The 26,961-nt window shown below is 37.6% G+C and overlaps 1 protein-coding gene across 3 annotated transcripts in view; it reads right to left on the bottom strand.

Annotated features, from left to right (window-relative positions):
- The window catches only part of EPHA6 (EPH receptor A6), a 520,098-nt gene that overhangs the window by 480,240 nt on the left and 12,897 nt on the right, over positions 1 to 26,961 (bottom strand). For all 3 annotated transcript variants that reach the window (XM_064468758.1, XM_064468741.1, XM_064468750.1), the window contains exon 2: positions 2,194 to 2,258. In XM_064468758.1, the coding sequence (XP_064324828.1) occupies positions 2,194 to 2,258 (65 nt within the window). The remainder of the gene's footprint in view (positions 1 to 2,193; positions 2,259 to 26,961) is intronic.

Genomic DNA, 26,961 nt, shown 5'->3' with positions numbered 1-26,961 from the left:
GTTTGTCAGCATATCCAGCCATCTCCTGCAGTACACGACCAATATCTTATAGTCTCTTTTTTAAATGGATCCTGCTTCTTCAAATCATGTATTCTCACCTGTACAACTTCCCAAAAAGTTTGTTCAAACAATTCTTTGTTGTAGTGCGCATGAATCTTTATCCTATTTATAACTTAGATTAATTCATCAACAGTTTAGACATATTTTCTTCCTGAGTTAACAGTACGCACTCACTTCTCTAAACTCCCTCTCCATACTTAATTTATCCAGTACCTCTCACAGTTTTCACTCTAGCCTCTTCTGCCTATGTTATGCCCCAGGAAGCCTTATCCTGTATGTTTTCCACATGCTACATACCACTTTTCTCCCACATATTTACTCTACCTACTTTTTTAAAAAAAACTAATTGTACTTATCTGGGAAATTCTCTGGTAATTGAATCCCAAGTACTGGTTCAAATTTAAACTCCTTGTATTCCAGTAAGTGCTGCCAATTCTTAAAGCACAGCAAAGGTCCTAAAACACCTGAAAACCTCAATATGCTGCAAAACTAATGTTAAGGGTATATATGACCAACTAAAATAGATATAATAGCTATGTTTTAAATCAACTTTAAGTGCAGGGGTTTTTATGTTTGTATATTGTGGTTATTGTTATTGGAGTAACTAAAGCTTTTAAGAATTTACAGAATAACTGAAATGACATCTTGCGTGCTTTCGAAATACCAGCCTCCCTGTTCAATTCCACTGAGCTCATCACAAAGCTAGAGAAAAAAATTCCTCACTGTAGTTTCTCATCATGGAATATAACAGTATTTGCTTTTTGCTAAAGCAAAAATTCCTCGCTGTATTTTCTCATCATAGTGTACCACAGTATTTGCTTTATCTAGGATTTCTGAAGGAAATAAAACTTTCAGAATTATAACTCAGATTGCGTGAGACTGTATACAAAATGCAAAACACAGACGTATCTGTAACAGACTGAAATTATGTCTAGGAATACAAAGAACTGGAAAACCCTGAAAAAGAGTAATCCATAAAGTTGAAAATAGGCTGAGATTAAGAAATGTCACATTGCTTGAAATCCCTGAGGGCAGAGACACAGAAGGCATTTTATAAAAATGGATTTTTAAGGTGCTGCGGATAGACAATTTCTACTTCCTTCTGGAACAGATCACAAGAAACAAAATAACTAAAAATGAAATAGAATTTTTCACTCAGAAAAACAGTATTTTTCTGAGCTCATTTCAGAGAAGCAAGTAATTATATGCCTCATGCACAAGAATTAAGAGATAACGCCAGCTAATATGTACAGTGACATCAGAACTAGAAGCTGATACAATAGGTGTTAAATGCTCCAGTATACTGTATCTTAATTAAAAAGTTAAACTACAAATGCCTCTGATATTCTGTTACATGCATTAGGGGATAGAAAGAAAAGGCGGGTTTGGGAAGTGTAGCCAATGGCAAAGCACTCATGGTTGAACTTCAAAGAGTAAAAATGTTCCTCTTCCCCATGCTCACCTGGCCACACCCTCTCCAAGTATACCAGACACCCCTAACACTCTGGAGCCCTGTGTGCAATGTCAAGTGCCTCATGGCAATCAGTACTAATAGTACAGGGAGCCCCCATAAGAGGTTAAACTGGAAGAGCAAACTTTTATCTAGAAGGGTCAGCGCAGGAAAAACCCCAAACCTATTTAAATATTTTCTCTAACTGTTTAAACTGGTTTAATGACATTAACACATTTATAATGTTTTTCAGATATAGCTAATCTCATACCATTTTACCCCATGCTAAAGTCCATATACTCACTTAAATTATTGAAGTTTTGTTGCAAGTTATAAAATCAAAATTGATTTTTCCTTTTATTTCACAAAAAATGTAGTCATAACACATTCCTCCAGCATAGGAATTTTTATATGGAACTTTATGATGTGTAACAGTTAGAATCAGATTTAAAGTAAGATTATTAATGCTTAGAAAAGCAAGAGAAGGGCATACTAATGTGTATTCATGTCACCCTTGTGCCTGTTATTCCTGCTTACAACACAGGCTACTCCAGTCCTGAGAACAACTAAAATCCTTCTGACAAGTCTATACTGCAAGATTATCCACTCAGGTATAATAGCCATTCACTTCCAGAGTGGCAGAATGCCAAAACCAAAACAATAAAACCAAAATGGTGACTTACCCCATTTAAAGGAAATGTTTTCCATCCTAGTTCTCCAAGGGCAGCTGTAGTATCAAGTAACACAACTGAAAATGGAAAAAGAAATGGTATGTTTGTGGTATTGCTTGGATTAGACATATACAACATAGTAAAGTATTAAACTGGTATGAACTGAACTAGCCATATTAGCCAGGTACATCCACTTAAAGCTATTAAAGCAATTAAAATGTTGGAGTATGAATAAAAGCAGAATATAAAAATTAGGCTTTCATGACTTACATTTCATTATCAAATGTCTCAGAAGATATAACTCATACAAAACCTAACTCTTTTGCAGAAATCATTGCCAAATCACAATACACTGCCAACACTTAATCATTACAAGGTGCCTGTATAAGCATGCACATTTCTGTGATCCCTTGCCTGGAAATCCAGAAAGTCTGCACGTGGACTTAAGCATTAAAGCTAACAAAATAAAGAAAAACAGAGTTTCAAAAGTAAGATACTTTTAAAAGAACCCATAAACTTCCCAGAAATAAAGTTCTACAATATATAAATTGTATAATTCAGAAAGAATGTAGAAAGACTAACAATTTTACAGTTGATATTTTAGCTGGAATATCAGTGTTGAAAGCTGCTACATATATTTTGCATCATTTCTGCCATTTTCGTTTTGTTTTTTTTTTAATATGTGACAGGATGTGCTTTATTGTACTTGTCTATTACAAAATGTTTCTGCATTATTTTAATATGTTAAATAACATTAGCTTCATTTTTCTCTTCCTTTCACTAATAATGCAAAAATTATACAGAACACAGCTCATAGTGATAAGGAAGCTGACTGTAAACTAAATACTTAGGATATGAGATATTGTACCTACATGTACTACTGCCCTCTAATGGAACTGTTTGATCTGACCCTCTAATTTAAGAAATGTAAACTATGATTTAAACTGAAAATTAAGCATTGCATAGGGCAGTTTATTTAATTTATTAAGTTAGTGTGTTTTGAATACTCAGGTCCTCCTTACAGCCCACAAATTCCAGTTCTTCTTTGGGTGGTTAAATGATGGAGAAAAATGAAGCTATTAGTTTGGAACACGACACCATTATCCATACATTTGGGGGTTTTATGCTGTTATGCACTACCTTCCACTTCTTATCTGTCCAAACAATCAATGTACAGCTATCTATAATGTGTTTCTATAAAGCAGTACAGCAGCAGCAACAGAAGCCAGGTCATATTTTCTGCCTTATGGAAAAGGCATATTGGCATGGAAACTGCGTGAACTTGCCAGCTTATTAGAAGAACCTTGACCTAGCATCTTACTTTGTCATTTGGGTTAGTGACAATCAGAGTCCCTCTATATCTGAATGTGTGTTGACTTATAACCTGAAACTGAAATAGTCTTATCAGCGAATTTACAGTCAGGTAAGAAGCTCAACATTAACCAAATAGAAGTTTAATGATGTATTTGAAGAAAGTAATGACATTTTAAAAAGGATATTCAACAAAGGGGAGCATTCTGCTCTCCACTGCTTCACCACTTCACCGGTTTATGAAGCTTTGTGAATAACTTGAAGATAGATTCAACATTTTTTTACAAGCCCTAATTTACTTCCAAAAAATGGAATCACTATCCCCACTGAGACTATTGCTGCCTTCTGCTTACTTACAAAGCTGTGATTTACGGCAGGCATAGTATTTTCTATTTTTATCAGGCTACCATATTCTTGTTGAAGAGTCAGAAAAGTGTCTTCCTGTTTGGCCTGTGATGCAGCAGCTTCCTATGTAAAGTTATAATGTACTGGAGATCTGTCACCTCCAAAAATATTAAGCTACTGGGTTGAGACATCTCCTTTTCATAGAGAAGACCAAATGCTCAGCTGCCTTCTGAGAATATTTCAGTTCATCTTAGGAGTTTGTTTTCCCCTCCCCATCTCTCCTCTCCTCCTCTCTCACCCAGCAAATATGGACTATTTGTAAATGTATTTGGTTGTCAGATGAGGTTTTATCTTGCTACTTATCAAGTGCTATTCTGATGATATTTTAATTCTTTAATACATAACTAAATAAATAATCAAATGAAAACCACGGTATGTTACTGCTAAACCTATGGATCTGCAGGCAGAAATTAACTGTTTCTACAAACAGCGTTTGGGCCATTTCAGTTTTACAATTTTTGTGGTAGCAGGACCATGATTTAATAAACATAATCTAGGTATTCAAAACTAATACTTCCAAGGAACAAGCCCCAAAATACAGGAAGGAAAACTAATTCATTTCTTCAGTGGAGCCTGAATTAATTAATTCCTTGCCCAAATTAATCAAGTACTACTTGAAAGCTCAAAGCTGTACATTAAAAAAAAAACTTAAAACTAGAGTAAATTCTTCACTGAAAGTATGCTAAGTTTAAATTTAGCTGAACCATGAAATAATATTTCTTGTATACATTTACCAAGTGATCCCCATCAAATAACTGAGTTTTGTTAAAATATAATTTTTGATACGTTTTACAGATCAAGCACCTTCTATGCTCACATATGCTCACCTATACCCACCAAATCTGCTAGAACCTCAAACTGGAGAATTCAAACAACCAAACAACTGCTAACCAGAATTAGAGTGCTATCACCTTCAGAGTAGAAATGAAAATCATAAAAATTAAAAGACTGTCTTCCCAACAGTACTTATGTTACAAGACATAAAATAATTATCAATCAAAAACATGCAGATACTGGCAGATCAAGCAAACATTATGTTTATGGCAAAGAAACTGAAACCCCAGTAAAGCAGTGAAATCAACAGAACTGGCTATACAAAGGACACAGATAAAGTAATAAAATCTTTGCACACTTCAGTGACTTGGAGATGTCTACATGATAGACTTCAGTGTGGGACAGAGATACCCAAGCTATCTTTAAATGAGGTAATTAAGAAGCAGACTAGCCCCAGAAGCACAGACCTGATGGCAGACAAATTTGCACTGCCAAGAAGCTTCCAACTCGCAGCTCCTTGGCAGAAAATTCACTCTGCCAAAAAAACTCCAGGCTAAGAGGAATGCCTGCATGTATATGTCTGAGTTACATAAGGAATGAACGCTTCTCCTCTGACTGTGGAAGAGTTAAAGTTTCTAAAGAACTGGAAATTCACATGCAAAGGGACTAAAAAGAGTTGGTGGACACTACACCTATGATGCTTAAAACACAAGAAAATTCCCAAAAAAGTTTATGGAACCAGAAAGCTATATTTAGTGACCCTTGTCCCTGTGTTTACTTATTTATACTCCCTTATATGCCATAAAAAGCCCTATTCCTCTTAAATGAGACTTCATGCAAAGTGGCCATTATGGATAAGCCATTAATTGCCAGGATAAGCAAAACTGTGTGTCTGGAACTACTGCGGTTAATATTTATGAAAAAAGCATAAATAAATTGGTTGCAACTACAGCAATGTTACTGACATTTCTGACATCCAACCGCCACCTGTAGCAGCCAGTTTTTTGGAGTGATGTAGGGTGTAAAACTTGCAGAGTGAACAAGAGCGAGAGTGTAGATCTGCCATTACAAAGTCATGTCACAATTCAAAATGAACTCAAACATCCTTTAAAAAATCTCTTTGGATAAAAAGAACTTAGATTTAGCACTTGCATGTCCTTCCTTAAATAACTGAGCTAGGGATATTGTCACTTGCCCAACAATAATACAAAGACTTAAACATACAGCTATGTGAACCTCTTGTTTTAGGTAACTGCACAGCTCATACGTAGAATTTAGCAGTGTTTAGCTTTGTTTTCCAGCACATGCTTTAACAGATATTACATTATTATAACTCATTATGCCATATTGAGCTCCAGTTTTCTTTTTTTTCGACATACCTTACACTGCTATTATTAGACTTTACAATTGAAATTAATCTTTTCAGAGGTTTTGCCCAGTCCTGAGGGAACTGTTTTATTTAAAATTATGATGTGCAGAGCACTGAGGACTGACAATGTGGAGTTTTAATTTAATACCAAATACTGTTCTGAAGATGTACTCTACAGTCTTGTCCGTACAACCAACGAAGAAGCCTTCCAAACATTCACTTCAGTTTCTTTTCTCCTCTTCTTCCTCTACACACCTCCAGACAGTCTGACCTAACAGTTTAAAATGAATAGACGATTTCAGCCAACTTCACTGAATCATAGTCCGACATCAGAATTGGCCATTAGATCACCCAGCTTGACCTGCTCACTGTGGACCAACACAGTTCACTGTTCCCTCTACAGTGGGTAAGCCAAAGATTTGTGAGGAAAACAGAATGACCCAGACATTATTTTCTTAAGACAACACTAGTAAGTTGGGGAACTGCAGAAAAATACCAGTGTGGAAAAAAACCACGAAAAAATGTTGAGACTCAGGAGAAGACAACTTAGCAAGACACAGACCAGCGCACTCCAGCACATCCCACCCAGCGGACAACTTCTGGGCTGGCAGAGACTTACCAGGTGCCTGTGTTGGGCGTGGGGAGCATTTGCTGCTTAGCCTGGCAGCACATTTGCTCTATTTGTCTGCTCTGTGGCTTCGCCCACAAACACACGCCATGCACTCAGGAGCTACATATTTCCTGTGTGCAGAGTCCCTCTGCTGCACTGGGTAAAAGATGCCCATATAAAAGATGGAACATTTCAGTGGCTTCCAGAAGGGCAGGCAGTCATTACAGGTGATACCCAGAAATGGGCAAAACTGGCACGGTCTTTTTTTTTTCTCTGAGGACCTACTTATTGACTGCATTCAGTTTATATTTATAAGAGAAACACACTGAGCTTCTAAAGCTTCTCAATTCCAGCCCCCAAGAGAGTTGTTGCTCTCTTCGGAAGTGCCTGCACTTTTTTTTCAGGTTTTATGGTCTTTTTTCATTTTTAAAAATAGGATCACCTGCAGTATTCTGAAATCATTCCTTCTAACAATATACATTAAGAACCCCGCCTATTTTTATATCCTGTTTATATATCCAAGGTCACATTAGCCTATTTTTAATAGAGCATTGCACTCACAGGCAGTTACTAGTCTATCAGTGTCACTGCCCTTTACAGAATCACTCCTTTTCATCATTATTTTTCCGTTTAGGTTGCATTTTTGTTCTTCAATGTACAAAGATGCTTTTGTTTACATTAAAAAATGTTTTACTTTAAGGGCTGACCTTTACCAAGTGATAAAGGCTGTTCCCTGTCTGCACATCCTCTTTCTTTATTTACTTACTACTCTTTCATCAGCTATTGGTTTTATATTCATTTCCATATTACTAATGAAAAATGTTGACCTGTTAGAATTTTGAATGGTGTATAAGGAATATATCCAATTCTGTGATTTAACAGTCACTGAAAACTATTTTAAGGTTTCTTATAAGGACCTCAGTTTTTTTAAATCCATTTCCTAAAAACTTTGGTAAGCTTTTACTGTCAGAATGTTTTGTGATATTTTGTCATACTTCACAAAATCTAAACATACTACCTCTGTGGCTCGTCTGCTTAAAGAAGACAGAAAGAAGAGGGACATATGCAATATGCAAGTTACCTTTGGCAATTAACATGCAATCAACTGGGGGAAAATATTTTAAATGCTTGGTGTTTTTGACCAGGCCTCTTTTCCATAAAACAAATTAACTGGCATTCATTATACACTTTTCAATTTAATCCTTTTCCAGCATTTCCATTATTTTGCATGCAACAGCTATCTGGTTTAGTCAAGATTAACGAGCTGCAGTAATACAGGATGAGGAGCACCTGTCTAGATAGCAGTTCTGCCAGGGAAGTGTATAGGAGTCACAGCAAATCATATAGTAAACAAAGTATCAACAATGCTGTTTGACTGCGATAAACAAACAGGATTGTAGCCAGCAAACTATACAGAGTAAACCTTCTCCTCTCTTCAGCACTTGTAAGCCTTTAGTGGCAGTGCTGTGCCTAGTTTTCAGTGCCTTACTTCAAAAAATACCTGGATCAGTTGCAAAGATGCCACAGGAACGCAACAGGAACGATGAGATGACTAGAAAGGCTGTGCTCTGGAAGGTCTGAGTGCACTGGAGTCATTTACCTTGGAGGTTAAATTAGAAGGACTATCCACTAACAATCTTCTAGTGTGTAAAAGGCTCGTTAAGGCAGAAGAGAATAATCTGTTTTCTATGTTAATGGCCATAAAGGAAGAAGGGATTAAAATTACAATAAAAAGACTTTTATGTTAGACTTCAGGAAAATCCTTACTACTCCTATGGGTGTAAAGAAGAGGGATAGTTGAGACTAATTGGGAAGTTGGGGAATCTCCACTACAGGAAGCTTTTAAGACACATTAAACACTGTCAAACCTGGTTTCTACATAATCTCATGTTGCCTTGGGGCGGGGGGGGGGGGGGGGGAGCTAAATGACTTCTCAAATCCTCTCCAATGCTGTGATTTTTATAAAAATCTAGTTACCTGGTTAATGGTGCTTCCCTTTTCTTTTCAAACCAGTACTCTAACACCTACGCTCATCCAATATTCTTGAATTCCCTGAGTCCCCAAACTCATTAAATTTACCATCAGTAGCCCAGAGATCTTCTCAGCCAATTCTTTCAGGACTCTTGGAAGAGAACTATTTACGCCAGATGGGGAGTACTTCATATTCTTCATGTTATGTGAATAAATTACTGATTTCTAATTTTCTCACTTCCAAACACGAGTTTTCTAAAAATAGTTCAATGCCATTCACACAAACATGTTTATTCATAATACAACAGAGAAATTCCCATTATCATGAGTGCTGTGGGACTTGGGCTTTTACTGAACACATTTACCTTATATTATCAATTTTCTACACTTCATATTTTCTAATGTGTATTGATTTCCACACATACCCCCTCTTTTCCATTAATTATTACAAGTGTTTACATTTCTAGTTTCTGTTTTCGTGCTACCTCTACTGTAGGTTGAGCTGTTATCCAAAAGTGGCCTTTTTTCTGTTGAGCAATGATATCTCAATCAAGAATTTTAAAAAGGAATTTCCACTTTCACATTTTTCATTTTCACATTTGCCCACACACACAAACACATGATTAGAATTCTCTTCTAATGAATGAGAACTGGTCAGAATAGTTTTTCACACACAAAACCCAACATGCAATTCATAATAAGTTCACCTCCTCTGTCCTAAGAAGTCTGCAACATTAATAGGCTGGGTGCAATATTTTTTATGTTGGATAGCTGCCTGTCTTTAACTTTGTGGTGTTTTACTCCCAGTTACATGAGGTCTCCAGTGAGCATCTTCAAAAACTAATTCCCCCAGAGCACCATTTTTTCTTTCCATACATTACATTCAGATGCTTAGGAAATAACTTATGCTGTCTTCTGATTTGATTCAGTTATCTGTTTCAGTCTGTGTGTTCCCTACTAGTACGTGGATAGATATAATTTCAAATCCTGTGGCTATGAGCTAACAAGATTAAAACAAACAGCGGTTCTTTTGCATAAAATGCCACTATCCACCTTTTCCATTCAACCTTTTTTTCCTAGAGAACCTTATTACCTCTTTCTTAGCAAGATCATTTTTTAAATGAAATTAAAATTTATGTTCTTTGCTATATCATTTTATGCTTTCCTACACTTTCATAGTGCTCCTGCTACTTCAGAGCCAATATAATTATCCTTTCCATACCTTCCGTGCAAACACGCACGTTCTCCTGAGAGTGGAAGGCTGCTGCAATCCTACTGCTCCAGTTCTCACTGGAATGTAAGCCAACATTTTCATACCAAAGAGAATATAAATGTGGGGTAAGAGAACACATAGACTGTGAAGCTGTGACTTCACAGACCAAAAGCTTCAGTTTTACATTATCCTTTTTCACATTGCCTTTCTTCCATTCTCACTTGAAATATCAATGTGAATCCCCTTATTCTCATGTTGTCTTATTATTAGCATTGCCAACCACTGCAGACCCCTCAGTTACATCAGAGTAACCTCACTGCATTAAATGTCAAACAGAAAAAGCAAGATGGAGCTCTGATATATTCTCCTCTTGTGCTTTTTTGGTGGAAACTTTATTGAATTTGGACTATGGAATGCCTGATTTTATGCAACTGTACAATGTAAATAAGCAAGATAAGTAAACCAAATGCTGCACTTTATTCTTGCTACCTAAAATCATAAGATACCACACTGGGAGATTTAATTTATGTAATTTTTAAAAATGAAAGAGTAATTCTTGTACCTACTGAGAGAACTGGTGGAGGCAGAGGCAATTGATTCCAGCTGTATCTTCAGTACCATTATTCCATATACTGTCAAACCCGTCAAGCTAGTGAAATGGAAGCAGCAACTAATGGAACCTCAGAATGATACAGTATTTCATTTGAACAATTAAGTGCGTAAGACATATTGAGGACCAAAGCTGATAATTATACTCGTTACATATCACTTTTGTAAGCTTATATGTTCCTTTCTGTTTGCAATATATTTGCCAAATATTTATTTTTTAACTCCATATACTTTTCAGCATTCGTAGTTTATGAAGGTAGAAGGAAGAAATAAGGTACCTGCTTCTCAAACCATCTGGATTTTTATATCTTTATTCATGCTATGTAATTGATCCCAAAATATATCATCACATTAATTTAGAAGAACAAGTCATGAACATCATATATGATTATATCTGCAAAAAGGGGAGTTATACGAAAATCCACTCAACTTACATTTGCACGAACAAAAACGCAATTTTACAATTATTTCCAAATCACAAGGCATTTAGCCATGGCAGGATGAAAAAAAAAAACTCAGACTTTAAACAAATAACCTAATGTATGTTTCAGCACCTCCAAAGTCTCTAAAAAATAGTTAAATCTGAAATAAACCCAGCAATACTTGACACTCAAATTCTACAAGTAGGCCTAATTCATTTTATGACGTCTACAGCATCAAGGGATTAAGGTTTTTGTCTTTCACCAGCATCTTCTAAGACTTTGTCAATGGTCTACTTCATGTCTAAATTTTCTTCATCTAGAAATCACAGAATCACAGACTGGTAGGGGTTGGAAGGGACCTCTGGAGACCATCTTGTCCAATCCCCCTGCTTGAGCAGGCACACCCAGAGCAGGGGGCACAGGACAGCATCTAGGCAGCTTTTGAACACTTGCAGAGGAGAATCCACAGCCTCCCTGGGCAGCCTGTGCCCCTGCTCTGTCACCCTCACAGGAAAGAAGTTTTTCCTCATATTCAGGTGGAACTTCCTGTGTTCTAACTTGTGGCCCTTGTCCTGTCCTTAGGCACCACTGAAAAGAGCTTAAATTTTCTTCACCTAGAAATGACCGTTGTGGGAAAACAAAAGAATGGTGACGAGGCTTGCAGCTAGGCTGTAGAAAAACACATGTATCATACTAATCGTTGTTTACTCTTGTGTCCTAGACAAGTTTAATATCTGTGTTTAGATAACACAGACCTGCGATAGACTCAGAGGCACCCTATAGAACATGCTTGAGATTGCTGCCCTGCTGTGGGACAGATCAACGCACAGTGGTAAACTATCCTTGCATGAATCCCTGATATACAGGCAAAAACAGGAGGTGCGGCGATCCTCTAGCAAGGACCGAGTTCCGTAATGCCTGTGTTCCCATTTGTGTGCCTCTGCCCAGGTGGTGCTTCAGGGATCCCCCAGTTTGCCAGGTAACCAAATTACATTTACTCTTTGCATTTCATCCATGGTTTTGTGGTTGTTCCTGTGTCCTGCCTGTGTCGGCTCATACACTGTTGAAATTATCACTGTAAATTTTGACGGATGGTCATAAAAGTCTGCCCTTCTGGAGAAAGCCTTTGGCTTTCATATTCACAGAACAATACACACCAGTCCTTCTGTGTTATTTCAATAATAAAAAAGACCATAATTAGAACAAACCATCAGCTAGTTGCCTATTACATTTACTGTGGCTTATGTTTAGAACTGTTACCATCTACCGTTCCGGAAGCAGGACAGTAGGTTTACAAAAAGAGGCAAGTCTGACTACAGGCTGTCAAGCTTTAACTTCACAGTTTAAAGTATCCAACCACAAATATTTCTTATTTTAACGAGAGCATTTTACTTCCTTCCTAATGCACTTTATCGAAAAATAAGTAATTTCAATACCTTAAACACCTATCAAAATGCTCTGATAAGCAATTACAATTTACAGTTTTTAATCTGTACACAGCCCATTGAACATACCTGTATCTCTTGTCATACCTCTACTTTAAATGACATGATTGATACTTATAATTTTTTAATTTTAGGATCAGGAAATATTAGAAATACGGCACAAATTTAAATATCTATTTTATAAAGTTGGAGCTTAAGACATAGTAAGATAAAAAAACCTGAGATGGACAGACTTATTTTCAGAAAACGAGAATCGTTGCACCCAAAAGAAATAATAGTAAAATGATAAATAAATAACATAATATAAATTTGAAACGTTCTGGTGTTTTCCATTATTTTTGTAGCCTGTTTTTAATAGCATTAAAATTACTTAGAATAGTGCTAAAAACAAACCAAAACAACAAACAAACAAAATAGAAACAACTGATTAATCGCTCAAGTATGTCTAGACGCTTTTGCTTAAATGAAGGTTTTTTCTGTTTATACTTCATGTAACAGGCAGTTTTCACTCCTGAAGTAGTCTTAGTATAATTAAATCTGGCCAACTGTTAGCCTTTGCAATTATTTAAGCCAAGGTATGAAATCTTGGTAGCATCTTTCTGTACAAAGCATCTTGTGAAACTTATTTCTCTGGTGTACAAAAAAAGAATAATCAAGTGAATGAAGAAGAAGAAATTACCTTTACTGCTGTTTTACAAAAAACCTGAGAAGACTCCCTGCATGACAACCCACAGCAGGAGCTCCTTGTTGTGGTGTGTAGCAAGAGATTCATAATACCTTCACACTGATGTAACCATCCATGCTTTAATGGTTTTTCTGCACATGCATATATGAATGCTTTCACGGTGAACATCTCTCTAAAGCAACTGATGAAGGACAGAAGTCTTTAAATGGTTATTCTGCTACACATTGACTTTTTTTTTTCAATATCAAAGTGCTTTCAATATTGAAGTTGCACACAACTTTAATCCCTGTTCATAATACAGACAAATATTCCAAAGAGAGAGGAGAAATTAAAAAATCTATCAGCCACAGGCATGTAACACCAGTCAGTAAAAGATACGGCTTTTCCTGGTCAGGCAGGTTCCACGTTTCATTTCACGAATACAAAGCAAAGTCTCGGGGATCACCCCAATACATTTTCTACATGCTTGGTTCGTTTGGTGCCGATGAATGTATCTGTCAGTGCAGAAATACATGACAATTTCTTCACTGAAATCTTTCTGGGATAATAGTTACAATCCCAAATTGTACACAGTGCGGTCTTAACTATGTATTCTGCTGCTCTTCAAGTTGTTTTGCCCTAAGAAAACTGTAAACACTATGTATTTTGAGGTCTAACATAAACACTTGCTTCTCCAACATGAGTCATTCACAAGCATGACAAAAAATAAAATTACTGAGGTAAGAAGGAAGTATATTCAGATCTAAAATCAATGGGTTTACCTCAGAAACAGATGAACCCCCAAGTTTTCCTCAAGTAACTGTGGAATGGAGCATGAATAGGTAGTATTCTACAAAAACAGATTTTTTATCAGGAGCAGTGTCAAAGTGATTTCAAAGTGATTTAACTGAACATTGCATTACCCCAAACAGGGAATTAAGACAGGAGGAGGTTCTCAAATCCACAGATCAGCCAGAAGGGATGAATCCCTACATTTGTAATGCATCAGAAGGGAATGAGCACTGCAATGTCAGCCCTGCAGGACAGACAGTGAACACAGAACTAAAGCATAATTCCTGGTAGGTAGAAGCAGACTGCTCTACTTTGATGGACTCTTCACAAAGAATGAGATGGGAAAAAAGGGATTTTAGGTACCAGGAGAACAATGCACTCATAACTTTCTTAACATTTCTAAGACACTCCTTTTCAGTGGAGATTCCTGTTAAAATGAAGTGAGATAAATTAATGCTGTTCACAGGTCCATAAAATAACACCAGAGCTGGTTTATGCCACATAGCTATATTATTTTCCTAAGCTTTTTGTTCCGCATGTGAGATAATTGGAGGTTGGGCTGGTTTTGGCTGGGGTAGAGTAAATTTTCTTCATGGTAGCTAGTATGGGGCTCTGGATTTGTGCTGAACACAGTGTCAATAACACAGGGATGTTTTCATTTCTGCTGAGCAGTGCCTACACGGAGCCAAGGCCTGTTCTGCCTCTCACCCCACCCCACCAGTGAGCAGGCTGGGGGTGCACAAGGTGTTGGGAGGGGACACAGCCGGGACAGCTGACCCCAACTGACCAAAGGGATATCCCACACCATGAGATGTCTTCCTCAGCATATAAAGCTGAGGGAAGAACAAGGACGGGGGGGATGTTTGGAGTGATGGCATTTGTCTTCCCAAGTGACCGTTACACGTGATGGAGCCCTGCTTTCCTGGCGCTGGTTGAACACCTGCCTGCCCATGGGAAGCAGGGAGTGAATTCCTTGGTTTGATTTGCTTGCACGTGCAGCTTTTGCTTTCCATGTTAAACTGTGTTTATCTCAACCCACGAGTTCTCTCACTTTTACCCTTCCATCCCTCTCCCCCATACCACCAGGGGGAGTAAGCAGGTGGCTGGGTGGGGCTTAGTTGCCAGCTGGGGTTAAACCACAACAGAGGTCAAGAGCTAACACTGATAAAAACAGGAGTCACAAAATTATGATAGGAGCCCAGCTGCCCTATGTAATAGTTTTCATTCTGACTTGAAAAAGCTAATTGATATTCAATTCACCATCATGTTCATGTCAACAGTAGATTATTGGGCAGATTCTTCTAAATGAACATGAATACCTGACAGTTTTGTCAGCTCTGTTTATTAACCTGAGTATATCTACATTAGGGAAATTAGAAACAAGTGAAATTCAGACAAATGGATTTATCTTCCCCTGCACTGGTAATGTACAAATGACTTGTATGTTGAAGCCAGTCCTGTTAGACTGGGATTTGGTTTGTGGAGTCATGATGCTAGATTTAACATTCTTCACTTTGCTGTTAACCTTTTGTATTCTGCCTTCTTACAAGCATTTACTTTTGTGTCTTTTACTATACTATTATTTAAGTGCTGATAAAATGAACAAAAAGGTTTACGTGAAAACAATTCATAAGAGAAAAAAACATACAAAAGCTTTTGGAAAAGTATAATAACACCTATACATAACTGTCAGTCCAACTAATTATGAAGTTAATAATCCCATAGGTATTCCTCCTACACTTTGTATTTCTTAGGATGTCCTCTTCAAGAGGGGTAGAAACTTCCCACAGGAGCTTATGGGGGTAATAATCAAACCCACCCTAGGCACTTGCACTGCACTAATCCAAAGACCTAGCCTCTCTATTAGTAAAGTACAAAATGGTACTGCAAGGGTTTGTTGCCTTTGCCCCATGAAGAACTAGGAATGTTGATAAGCGGTACATTCAACCAGAATCAATACAGACCTTTTCCACAACAGTCCCTTTAAAGGAAGAAGTTTTGAAGAGGACAGCTGATAAACTGACTAATGGGGACTCGGAAGACAGATGGCCCCTGCCTACTCAAGTAGTTACTTAATAACCATAATGAAAAATTAGCTGTTTGGTGACTCTGGGAACAGAATAGACAGATGTTAGGAGAGGTACAAAGGCTGAAGCAACTAAAGAGACTGTGCTTGACTGGTGGCACAGCCCTGTGAAGAGCTGTTTGAGAATCTCTAGCTGAAGACTGTGGGGGCATGTTCTCACAGGTGCAGTCGGAGCTGCAGAACATGCTGCTTCAGACAGGCTGACAGCAAGAATCAGGAGTCTGAAACTCTGACACACAGGCAAATCAGACATGGGAAGAACAGACAGGGAAGTTCCAGGCATGAAATACAAAGGCAGGCACTTCTGCGGTGGCACAGACCAGCCCACTGAAGCCAAAGACTCTTTACTACTCTCTTTCTGTCTTCTACTACTTCCTAGTTCAGCATAACTTCTTAAGTCTAGGCAGCTAAATAAGAGTTTACCTACATTCAGTCTGTATCTTTACATTGTAAATTAAAATGAGGTAATTCCTGTTTTGCAGGCAAAAAAGCTACAATACAGAAAGCAAAGAGTTCATATAGGCCACAAATGGCAAATCTTGACTACCCTGCTTTCTCAAGCTAACAATAATGCTAAAAATGTCTGTATGAAGTATATAGAGGGTGGAAAAGCATAGCTGTTCAACCGCCACCTGTTGTGTTGTTGCAGTCTGAACTGCCACCCAGAATTTATCCACAAGTCATATAAATGAGCCTCCAGAAGTGAAAGGACATTATTATTATTATTATTATTATTATTACTATTATTATTATTATTATTAGCATCATCCATTACAGGTCTATGCCAATGCCATGTAAGCAGGATGAAGTTAGTGTTTCATACTCAGATAAAAGGACATGCTCCCTGATCTCCCTAATGAAAGCAAGCGACATACAAAGGATAGAGGAGGGCTATCAAGCCTACATTTTCATTTTTTCCTGCTCGTTAAAGGTGATGTGGTTAGTAATGATTTTAGCTGTCAGCAGTTAAGGCAAGTCAACAGTAGAGCCACAAGCTGTGGGCATATGAAAGCAGAAGCAGTCGTGACTTTCAGAGTCGTCAATGCTCTCAAACTAAATGATCAGGTTTTTCTCCTTTGATTCCTGAAGTAGCATCTTATTTGCTTGATAAGTTATCTACTTTAGAAGTTAAATATTTAATATAGTTGGCCTTTCTGCTGTAGTCTGCAAGTGTCCATGATGCAGAGAAAAAGAGTTTAGCAGAACTCATATGAAAAAAACCTTCCAGGAAGGAACACAAAGGCAACACAGAAAACATGAGGTTAACATTTGGCTATATTAAATGTTTTCCCTTTTTAGTGCAGAGCCTCAAAAATATGCCAAAGTAAATGCAACTTATTAGAAAGTTGTTCCACTCATGACAAATATTCCCAGAGATACCGCAGGTTTATACTCACAATGATAAAACGTTTCTTATCTCCTCTGATTAAATATCTACACAGCCAGTCAGTTTAATGTTTTTCAGCTTTGTAACCCTCTTTCACTGAGTCAGTCTGTCACTTTTTCCACTAGCTCTTCATTTATAATTTATGGTGTCAAGCACCAAGCTTTCACAACATGAACATTTTACAGGTGCTAGGTCAGGCTGTCAAGCTAAAGTACATGCTAATAATTGGTAGCTTTGAAAGTCTTGGTCTCTTTACCTTCAGTGAAACATCAGCATGAAGGGTCAATTGTTTTTACAAAATAATCAGCTTTCCAATACTTTTAACTTTATCAACAAATAAATATACAACATCCTGTCATTTACTTGACAGGAAATAAGTTTTGACTATCTAACCGAAGATCAAATTGCTTTAAAAGATTGGACGGCACAGAGTATTCATCTCTACTATATACAGACTTTGAGCTTTGAATGATATACTTTTAATGCACATACATGGAGATTAAAATTTCAAAGGTAACTGAAGAGCATAAGATAGATCTGAGAATACCATCATCCATGCAGTAAACTTATGCCTGGTCTGCTGAATAACTGATCTCATATTCAACAGTATATAGGTACCCACTTTTTTTCTTTTGTGACTATATGATAATCTAATTGGAGAAAACAAAATTTTTTTCTTATTTGACATCAAGACAAAGTAAAAAGACTGCTTTTCTGTATTTTAGGATTTTTTTCAAATTTTCTAGAGTGCAAGTGGTCATTTGGATATGATGCACGGAACATTTTTCAGAATATCTCTTCCTAGTCCACAGCTCTTTAAATGCCAGCAGCAGAAAAAAAAATGTTGGAACCTAACAGCATACTACTAACACTTTTTAAAAAATAATTAAACCAAAAAAACTTCTTGATAAAACAGTGTAAAGTAACAACAGTCACTTCTGATATGACTGAAAATAGGCTTTTTGGTAACGAGGAGTTGTCCTGCGTAACACACATGAAGGTAAAAAGCATTTGTGAGACTTCCACTGATCTGAAATGAACATGTCTTGGGCACAATGATTTCGCAGGTACAAGAGGATTGCATTGCTACTGCTGGAAATGCAGCAGCACTCGGTGACTTACTTGGTTTGAAGCACTGCTTTGAAGGGCTACTTGAGACTTAAGTGCCTGTTATACAACCCAGTGATGCAAGAGGAATGTCACTGAGGATCGCTGGAGCGCTGCCAAGGGACTTTGAAGGCAATGCCAAATGTAGACTATATAACACTACATCCACAATGTTACTGCAGAATATGGGAACCTTTATATTTGAATGATTATTGCAAAGATAATGTTAGAATTAAAATTTGTGTTGCACCGTTTTTCTTCAAAACTTTAGTTTTTTCTCTTTTGCTATTCTGTCTGAAATGTTTGGGCCCAGAAAACATGAGAAGGGGACAAGTAGCACCATGACTGTGGAGATGAATTACTCTATTAAACGGAAAATAGGAGCAAAGAATAATTTTTAACTTATTCCCTATCTGAAGACTACAAATGCTCAATTTTTCTGGGAAGGCTATCCAGTATATCATAGAATTATAGAACTATAGAATGGTTTGGATTGGAAGGGACATCTACAGATCATTTAGTCTGACTCCCCTGCCATGGGCAGAGATATCTTCAACTAGATTAGGTTGCTTAAAGCCCCATCCAATCTGGCCTTGAACACTTCCAATGACGGGGCATCCACAACTTCTCTGGGCAACCTGTTCCAGTGTCTCACTCTTTCTTATACCCCATCTAAATCTGCCCTCTTTCAGTTTAAACCATTGCCCCATGTCCTGTCACTACAGGCCCTGGTACATAGTCTTTCTCTGCCTTTCTTACAAGCTCCCTTTATATATTGAAAGGCCACAATAAGGTCTCCCCAGAGCCTTCTCTTCTCCAGGCTGAACAACCCCAACTCTCTCAGCCTGTCCTCGTAGGAGAGGTGTTCCACCCGTTGGATCATTTTCATGACACTCCTCTGGACCTGCTCCAACAGGCCTATGACTTTCCTGTGCTGAGGGCTCCAGAGCTGGATGCAGCACTCCAGGTGGGGTCTCACCAGAGCAGAGCAGAGGGGCAGAATCACCTCCGTCAACCTGCTGGCCACACTGCTTTTGATGTAGCCCAGGAATACGGCTGGCCTTCTGGGCTGCAAGTGCACATTGCTGGCTCATGTCCAATTTTCTTTTGCAAGTACCCCCCAAGTCCTTCTCCCCAGGGCTGCTCTCAAGCCCTTCATCCCCCAGCCTGTACTGATACGGGGGATTGTCCTAAGCCAGGTGCAGGACCTTGCACTTGGCCTTGCTGAATATCATGAAGTTCATATCTATCTACATATCTATGTCTCCAGTATATATATATATATATTTATATCTATGACCTAGTCTGAAATAGTTTTTACCAACACAACAAAGACCAAGCCTGAAAAATTACTACTGCCCCAGAACTACTTCTCAAGAAAGTTTGTTATACATAAGTACTTTGAAAACTATACGAAGCATGCATTTCATGCCCCTACCCAGGTGCAGGACCTTGAATCATGTCTACTATTCTTTGCACATCATCCCTGATGTGCAAGTTGGAAAGAGGAAGCAACTAACACATTTTGCACATATATGCTTTCATTAAGAGAACCTGTCACCAGAATTGTACCTAGAATCCAAAATATATCGTCAGTAACCGATTTGTCTAAAATTCTAAATCACAGTCTTTCAAAATATGGCCATTTACAGGATATATTAAAACTAAGACAACTGAAGCTGTCTTCCCTTCTCATTTCAGACTGCATGATAGAAGCCTGTCTGCAAGAAACAAGGTTTCATTTTCAGTAATGATAGAGTTTTTCTGGAGTAAACAGTATCCTAAATAGAGTTAGCATACATTAACTGAAGACTGTTGAATCCAAGAACAGTTTCAGGGCAAACTTTTTTTTTTTACTTCATGTATTTTTTCTCTACCTATAAAAGGGATTAGTGAGAGTATCATGAGAATTAAATAAGGAACGAGGTAGAATGAGTGTTAAAAGGAAATATTTTAGGATGAAAAGTAAGTATACAATTAAAACCCTAGTTGAAAAAAAGGCACCAATAAAGAGAGATAATAAATTTGTATTTGATTTTAGATATTACACATCTTTCGTAACCCCACATTGATCTAAGGCCTCTTTTCTTACAAGAGCTGGCTACCACCATACCTGAGCAATTTGAAATACTGTGCTTGTTACTGTCACTTTCCCACCTGTTCAAAATCATTCTCAGACTATGAATATAATACTATCTCATGGCAGGTTTCTCTGCCCTCTACATGAATGCAATCAATTATTGTTTAATGTTGTTTCCCACCAACAATAATGAATGCCTTGATCAGAATCTCAGTGTGCTTTTTTGATTGTCCGTAGTCCCTTCATTTCCAGTGCTTGCTCTCAATCAGGACAAGTGATTTAAATCTCATACTTAATTTAAAACAGATGAAGGGGGAATTTAAGATGTTTCATTCATGTAAATGCCAAATTTATAACAATGAATATTATCTTTTATATTGCTATACAGCTTAATTTATTTCATCTAAGAGCAATAAAACAGAGTAAGTACTGAGCGATCCTAATAGCCAAGCAGAATCAAATTATGGAAGAAAAAGCTGACATCTGAATTATAATGCATTAAGGTAAAATTACAGCTGAATTTGAAGATAATTTAATTCAATTTGCCTTTGAGAATGCAGTACATTTTCAGCCTTGTTTCATATTTTACAAACTGAAGTGTTTTGAATCTACAAAAGTTATGAAATATTATTTGTGTTTTTATAGTTAACATATCATTAAATTACTATTTGTGTGGCAACACCATATTGGTAGTGAACATTCTAGCTTATCATGTACACTTTGTTGTACAAATGTCAGAAATATATCTAGGTTAGGAAACTGAAACAAGTTGTAAAAGTTTCTAGCTGCTTTAAATAGAGAGCAAAAGAGGTGAGCAAAAAAGTGCGTAAAAGGCATGCTTTTGAGCCAGACAGTATTTAACTGTGCAATTCATAGTGCAATTCCTCAAAGGTTAGTCATGACACTGATCTTATTTAAGTAATGTCCTTGGCCAAAGTACGTTTGTTCTAATGAGATTTTTTCACGGAGAAGTTGAGAGGTACTGTCAACACAACTTATGGCTGGAATACAATGGGGGGGGCCATGGGGAGAGAAGGAAAGATTCTTCATATCTGGGATAATAAAGAAGGGAGGACATTAAATACAAATCATTAGACAATCCAAAAGGAGATAAGGAGAATTTCTTTTATGAAGTGGGAAGCAAACTGATGTACACGTATTGGCTGGTGACAAGCCAACCAAGGACCAATGAAACAATGCAGGATTGAAGGAGGCAAATGCTATCACAGAAGGTGTCAGGTATTTCTGACTGAAATACTACCATTGCACAAAGTACCATTAAAATCTCACCAGCAAAAATGCACATGGTTCTGGCCACATGATGTTAAGGGAACATCAGTTAACTAGATTTAAGATGAAAACTAATCACTCTCTTATACAGCATCACAAAAGGCATTGGTTTATGGTAACAGAGCTCTTTCCCAATCCTGTGTTCCAGCTAGTCAACAGAGCCACTCAACGCAGTGTAAACAGCCTTAGCATATACCACTAATGCAAATATTACTTTTCCTGCCACAAATTATTTTAAAAATTTCAATGCCAGTAATGTTACAGTAAAATATTTTCCTCCCCTCAGTGGAAATTAAGACACTTGCTGAATGATAAACTGATTCTTCCATTGCTAATTTCCTTTCCTGTCTTCGAGGCCAATAGTAACTCCTCCCCTCCAACCCACCTCCTTTTGGAACACAGTAACAAGTACTTAAATAATTCTTGAACCCTCTTCACAGAGCTACAACATAGATCTTTCTGAACTACTGCATTTATCTTTAACGTAAGTCTCCAAAGGAGATAACCCCCATTATGGACTAACAGCCTGTAAAACTGAATTTTATGAACTGTAGCCGTTTTGAGCAATAAAAATGGAATCAGTGGACTCAAGTTGACGGCATTTCTTCCCTACCCTACACAGGAGTGAATATTTTTTTTATATTTTTTTAAAACAATGTACTTTAGAAAGTGCTAGAATCTGCTTGGAGTCTACAGATATGTATGCATATACATAGATATGGCATGTTATTGAACAAATTCCCCCCCGCCAAACTAACCCCCAAATTTTATAAATTAGAATATTCATGTAAGAGTCAGAAGAACTTAATTTTTAATCTTCTCTTCCTTCTTCTTATTTTCTTCTCCTCTCCCTTAACAAAAAATGTACTGTTCTCTCTTATTACCTGAAAAAAAGGATAGCCCACCGATATTTTAGGGGCCTTAGTCATAAATTCTGTTCTATCACTTTACTGCAATGAAAATTAAACTTAAGTTCCTTACAGTTGCATAAATGTTTACCTCTGCTCAAAGAATACTACCTCCATGAAGCTCACCAACAAGAATCTGATTTTACTGAAAAAGGATTTCATATGAAGACTATTTCTCAATTTCTTTTCATAGCTTTCTCTTGATTTAAAATAGATAAAAAACCATTTAAAATATGTTCCATGCAGTAAAGGCCCCAAAACCCAAACATTCAAAGTAATTTTTTTCTGCATGCTGAATAACTGTGAAGTCAACCTGAGCAGCTCAAATAATCAGGTCATTTGGACAATGTATTTACTGAATTTGTTGTAATCGTATCTCATTTCGACATATGAACACCAGGTATCAGAAAAGAAATAAGCCCTTAGGTCGGAGTCAAGCATCCACATTCACAGTTAAAAGTTTAAATACACTAGCGCAAACGAATGAACAGTTCTTCAATCGCTCTTTGCGCAGCTTGAATATCATCTCACTAAATTTTTCTTTTCCTGAGCAGACTAAACAAAAGACAACCCTTAACTAAGCAGAATCTTAACTGAAGGGTATTATGAAGAACGCATCAACAGCAGGACTTTTTCTCTTTTTTTCAGATAGGAGTCCTTATGAACCTAATAAGTAAAGTATGTTACATGCTACAGTGAGTAGAAAAAATCTGCAACCACAAATTGTTTTGGCAATCTCACCTGACCTGGAGAGGTAGAAAATTCTCATCTGCTCAGATGGTGACAATTGGTCTTACTCTCAGTATATGAGCAGGACACACAAACCTGTCACCTGCAAAGACCTCCTTATACAGCACTCCAGAACACTTCACTCAACCCCAGTATTTATTTCAAATAGTTTTTAGTGTTTCAAAGGCAAAATAAAATTCCTACAATAGAAAGGGGGAAAAAAAAACTAACAAGCTTCTACTTAGCAGCAACAACCCAGACAGACAATTCTGCTCCACTGTCTCTCTCTTCCATTCCCAGCCTCTGATATGGCTTTGATACACTTTGATATTGGTATCATGCACACCCCATACCACCTGGTAAACGTCTGGTACTTACACCTGAGCTCTGTGATGCAGCAACTCCAGTTCTATCCATCCCCTTTATACTTTTTATATAAACCAAACATTGCACCTTGGAATTACAATGTATCCTTAATTTTATTTACATAACTGAGTGCAGTTCCAGACGACTCACTTCACCTGTCCTTGTTTGCAAATGCACATATAGTATGTTATTCTGCTGCTGTGAAAAGATGTTGCTACTTGGGGATTTTTTTCATTCATTCATTCATTCATTCCTAGTTCTGGAATTTCAGGTTAACTAATGGGACATTCCAACTTCATGGGGTGAGTCCCTTAAATAAATGAAATAATCTGATTCTGCAGACACTGACATACATCGTTATTAAACTCACCAGGAGCTGGTAAGAAGGATGTACTGAACACTAATGTAAATTATCTGCTAACAGAACACATTGTCAACTCCTGTTCCAAGGAATGGGTACAAATGAAGAAGGTATTTAGGCCAGACATCTCAACAGGGTTCTCAAAGTTACTTTTTCTCAAAAGGTTGCATTTCACTTTTATTCAAATAACGTGAGAATAATACTGACAGCTAAGGAGAGAAAAGAAAGAAAATGACCAGGATCTATATTCACGCAATCAAGTCCCAAGTCATGATTTAGTGATTTTCTCAAAACCCAGCAGCTATGTAGTGGGCTATTACCCAAGAACCTTGATTTTTCATCTCTGGCTAGATGGAAAAGTCTGAAACCATCTACCACATTCTGCAAGACAAAAGAAATAAAAAGAACTCTAATTCAGAGTCTACTTCTGACTCTACCTCACAACATTTGGAAGTTTGGGTTTATTAAAACCTCCTGATATGTGCATTTGGCTTCTATCACCAACCTTGGCTTGGCATCATTATGGTATACTGGACATTATAAAATTCGCATTCTCTGTGGTGTGCCTTGTGATACCTTCTTCAGTCACAGTTGATCTGGAAGCCATTGCGTTTCCCTGAGGCATTGCCTTAGAGCAACAGAATGAATATATAGCATGTATATTCATTATGTGATTATTATCTCTCTAGCTTTGGTCTTGGTTTTCTGCTCCGATACACAAATGGTCCAGCTGTCCTTTCCTATGCCTCCCTTTAAGAAAGTCACAGTGCCTTTCACTGACATGCAAGCTTCTTTCTCGTGTATCCACACACTTTAATAATGCCTCGTACAATTATGTCCTAACTGATTCCACTTGAAATGATGCTACAGAATGCAAGCAATAGGACGAGAGGAAATGGCCACAAGCTGTGCCAGGGGAAGTTTAGGTTGGATATTAGGAAAAACTTCTACACTGAAAGGGTTGTCAAACATTGGAACAGGCTGCCCAGGGAGATGGTGGAGTCACCATCCCTGGAGGTATTTAAAAGACATGTGGATGTGGTGGTTAGGGACATGGTTTAGTGGTGGACTTGGCAGTGACAGGTTAGCGGTTGGACTCGATGATCTTAAGGGTCTTTTCCAACCTTAACGATTCTATGATAGTGCAGAGATATCTGGGAGAACGCTGATTATTCGCAGCTTCATTTTCGCCAGTGCAGATTTTTACGCTGAAATTATTTATCAATTTAAAATGGCACACCTCCACCTATGCCAGTCCACACACAAGGTTAAAGAGAACAAAATGGATGAAAAAATACAAACATGCTATCATGTGGTTTTTAAAATATCATTAGAGAGTTACAATTCAAAGAAAAAGGTTTAACCCGCTCTCAATTTCTAATCACCTCACTTTCTTCCTCCATAGATGCTCCTTTCCCTGTCCAGGTTCTTTAATTAAATGCAATGGGAAGCTTAGAATTCACAACAGATATGGCTGGTGCTAGGAAAAGACAAGTCTGAGTGAAACAGAAACATTCATAGCTAAAATTCAGATTGCTTAGTGATGTGTTTTGCTGATTCAACTGCAACTGGACACAGTACTCCAGCTGTGGTCTCACCAGCACTGAGTACAGGGAAAGGATCACCTCCCTCGACCTGCTGGCAATGCTTTGCCTAAAGCAGCCCAGGATATCATTTGCCTTGGTGTCCTCACCCAGGTCCTTTTCTGCCAAGCTACTTTCCAGCTGGGTGGTCCCTAGCATATACTGGTGCATGGGGTTTTTTCTCCCCAGGTGGAGGACTTGGCACTTCCCTTTGCTGAACTTCATGAAGTTCCTTGTCAGCCCATTTCTCCAGCTTGTCAGGGTCCCTCTGGATGGCAGTACGGCCCTCTGGCACATCAGCTACTCCTCTCAGTTTTATGTCATCAGCCAACTTGCTGAGGGTGCACTCTGCCGACAAGGAAGTGCTCCCCTCAAGCTGCAAAAGTGGGGTTTAAATCAAAAATACAAAAAAGCACAGATACCAAAGAATCTTCAGTTCTTGAGCAGTAATAAGAACACACAGTTATTTTCCAAACTCTTATTTGTAAAAGAAAATGGTATTTATTGGAATTGAAAGACAGAGAGGCAGGGTTAACAAACTTCTTGGGACTTTTCAGTCACTTTTAGTTATGAACTGGAAGAGGCTTAAATTTTTGCAGAGGCCAACTGGGTGAAAAGATCAATTTGGTAATCCTGTTGAAGGAGGTAAAAGTACTGTTCTGCATTAAAAACTGATGAGGAATCAAAATGAAATTGCAATAAACAGTGAGATATTGTTGACAAAAGCTACATAGCAAGATAAAACAATGCTTTATATTAGGATCACTGATATGTTTATTAAATGGAAAGGAAGTAACCAAAGACCACGATCCTCACTCTCCTCTCCCTTAAAAAGAATGGAAGTACAACTATGTTTAAATTGCAGTGGAGTAAAACAAGTGTATGGAGGACAGAAAATCAGTTCATAAATGACTGTGGATTAATCTAAACAGTCAAGCGATTCAGAATTTCATGTAACAGGAAAAAATTAAACATATTAGGTTCCACACTAGACAAACTAGATTATAAAACATTCAGCCCTCCAGGCTAAAGCCCGAACAATCAGATGAGCTATATGGTAATTCATTCATTAACCTTTACAATGTACCTACCGTGATCGACTTGAACCAAGAATGGAGGTAGGTATGCAAATCAGGAAGAAGACTGACTGTTGTCAGTAAATTTTAACATTATCTATGTGCAGTTCTAAATGTCAACATCTAGTCAAGCCTAATATATTATTGATTTTCTTTTTGTCTTCAAAATATCCATCTGTGGCACCAATCTCAATCAGCTTTTATTTCTTGAGACACATATCT

The sequence above is a fragment of the Phalacrocorax carbo genome, chromosome 1 (assembly GCF_963921805.1).
Source record: "Phalacrocorax carbo chromosome 1, bPhaCar2.1, whole genome shotgun sequence".
Classification (NCBI taxonomy): Eukaryota; Metazoa; Chordata; class Aves; order Suliformes; family Phalacrocoracidae; genus Phalacrocorax; species Phalacrocorax carbo.
This window is presented reverse-complemented; position numbering and strand designations above follow the sequence as displayed.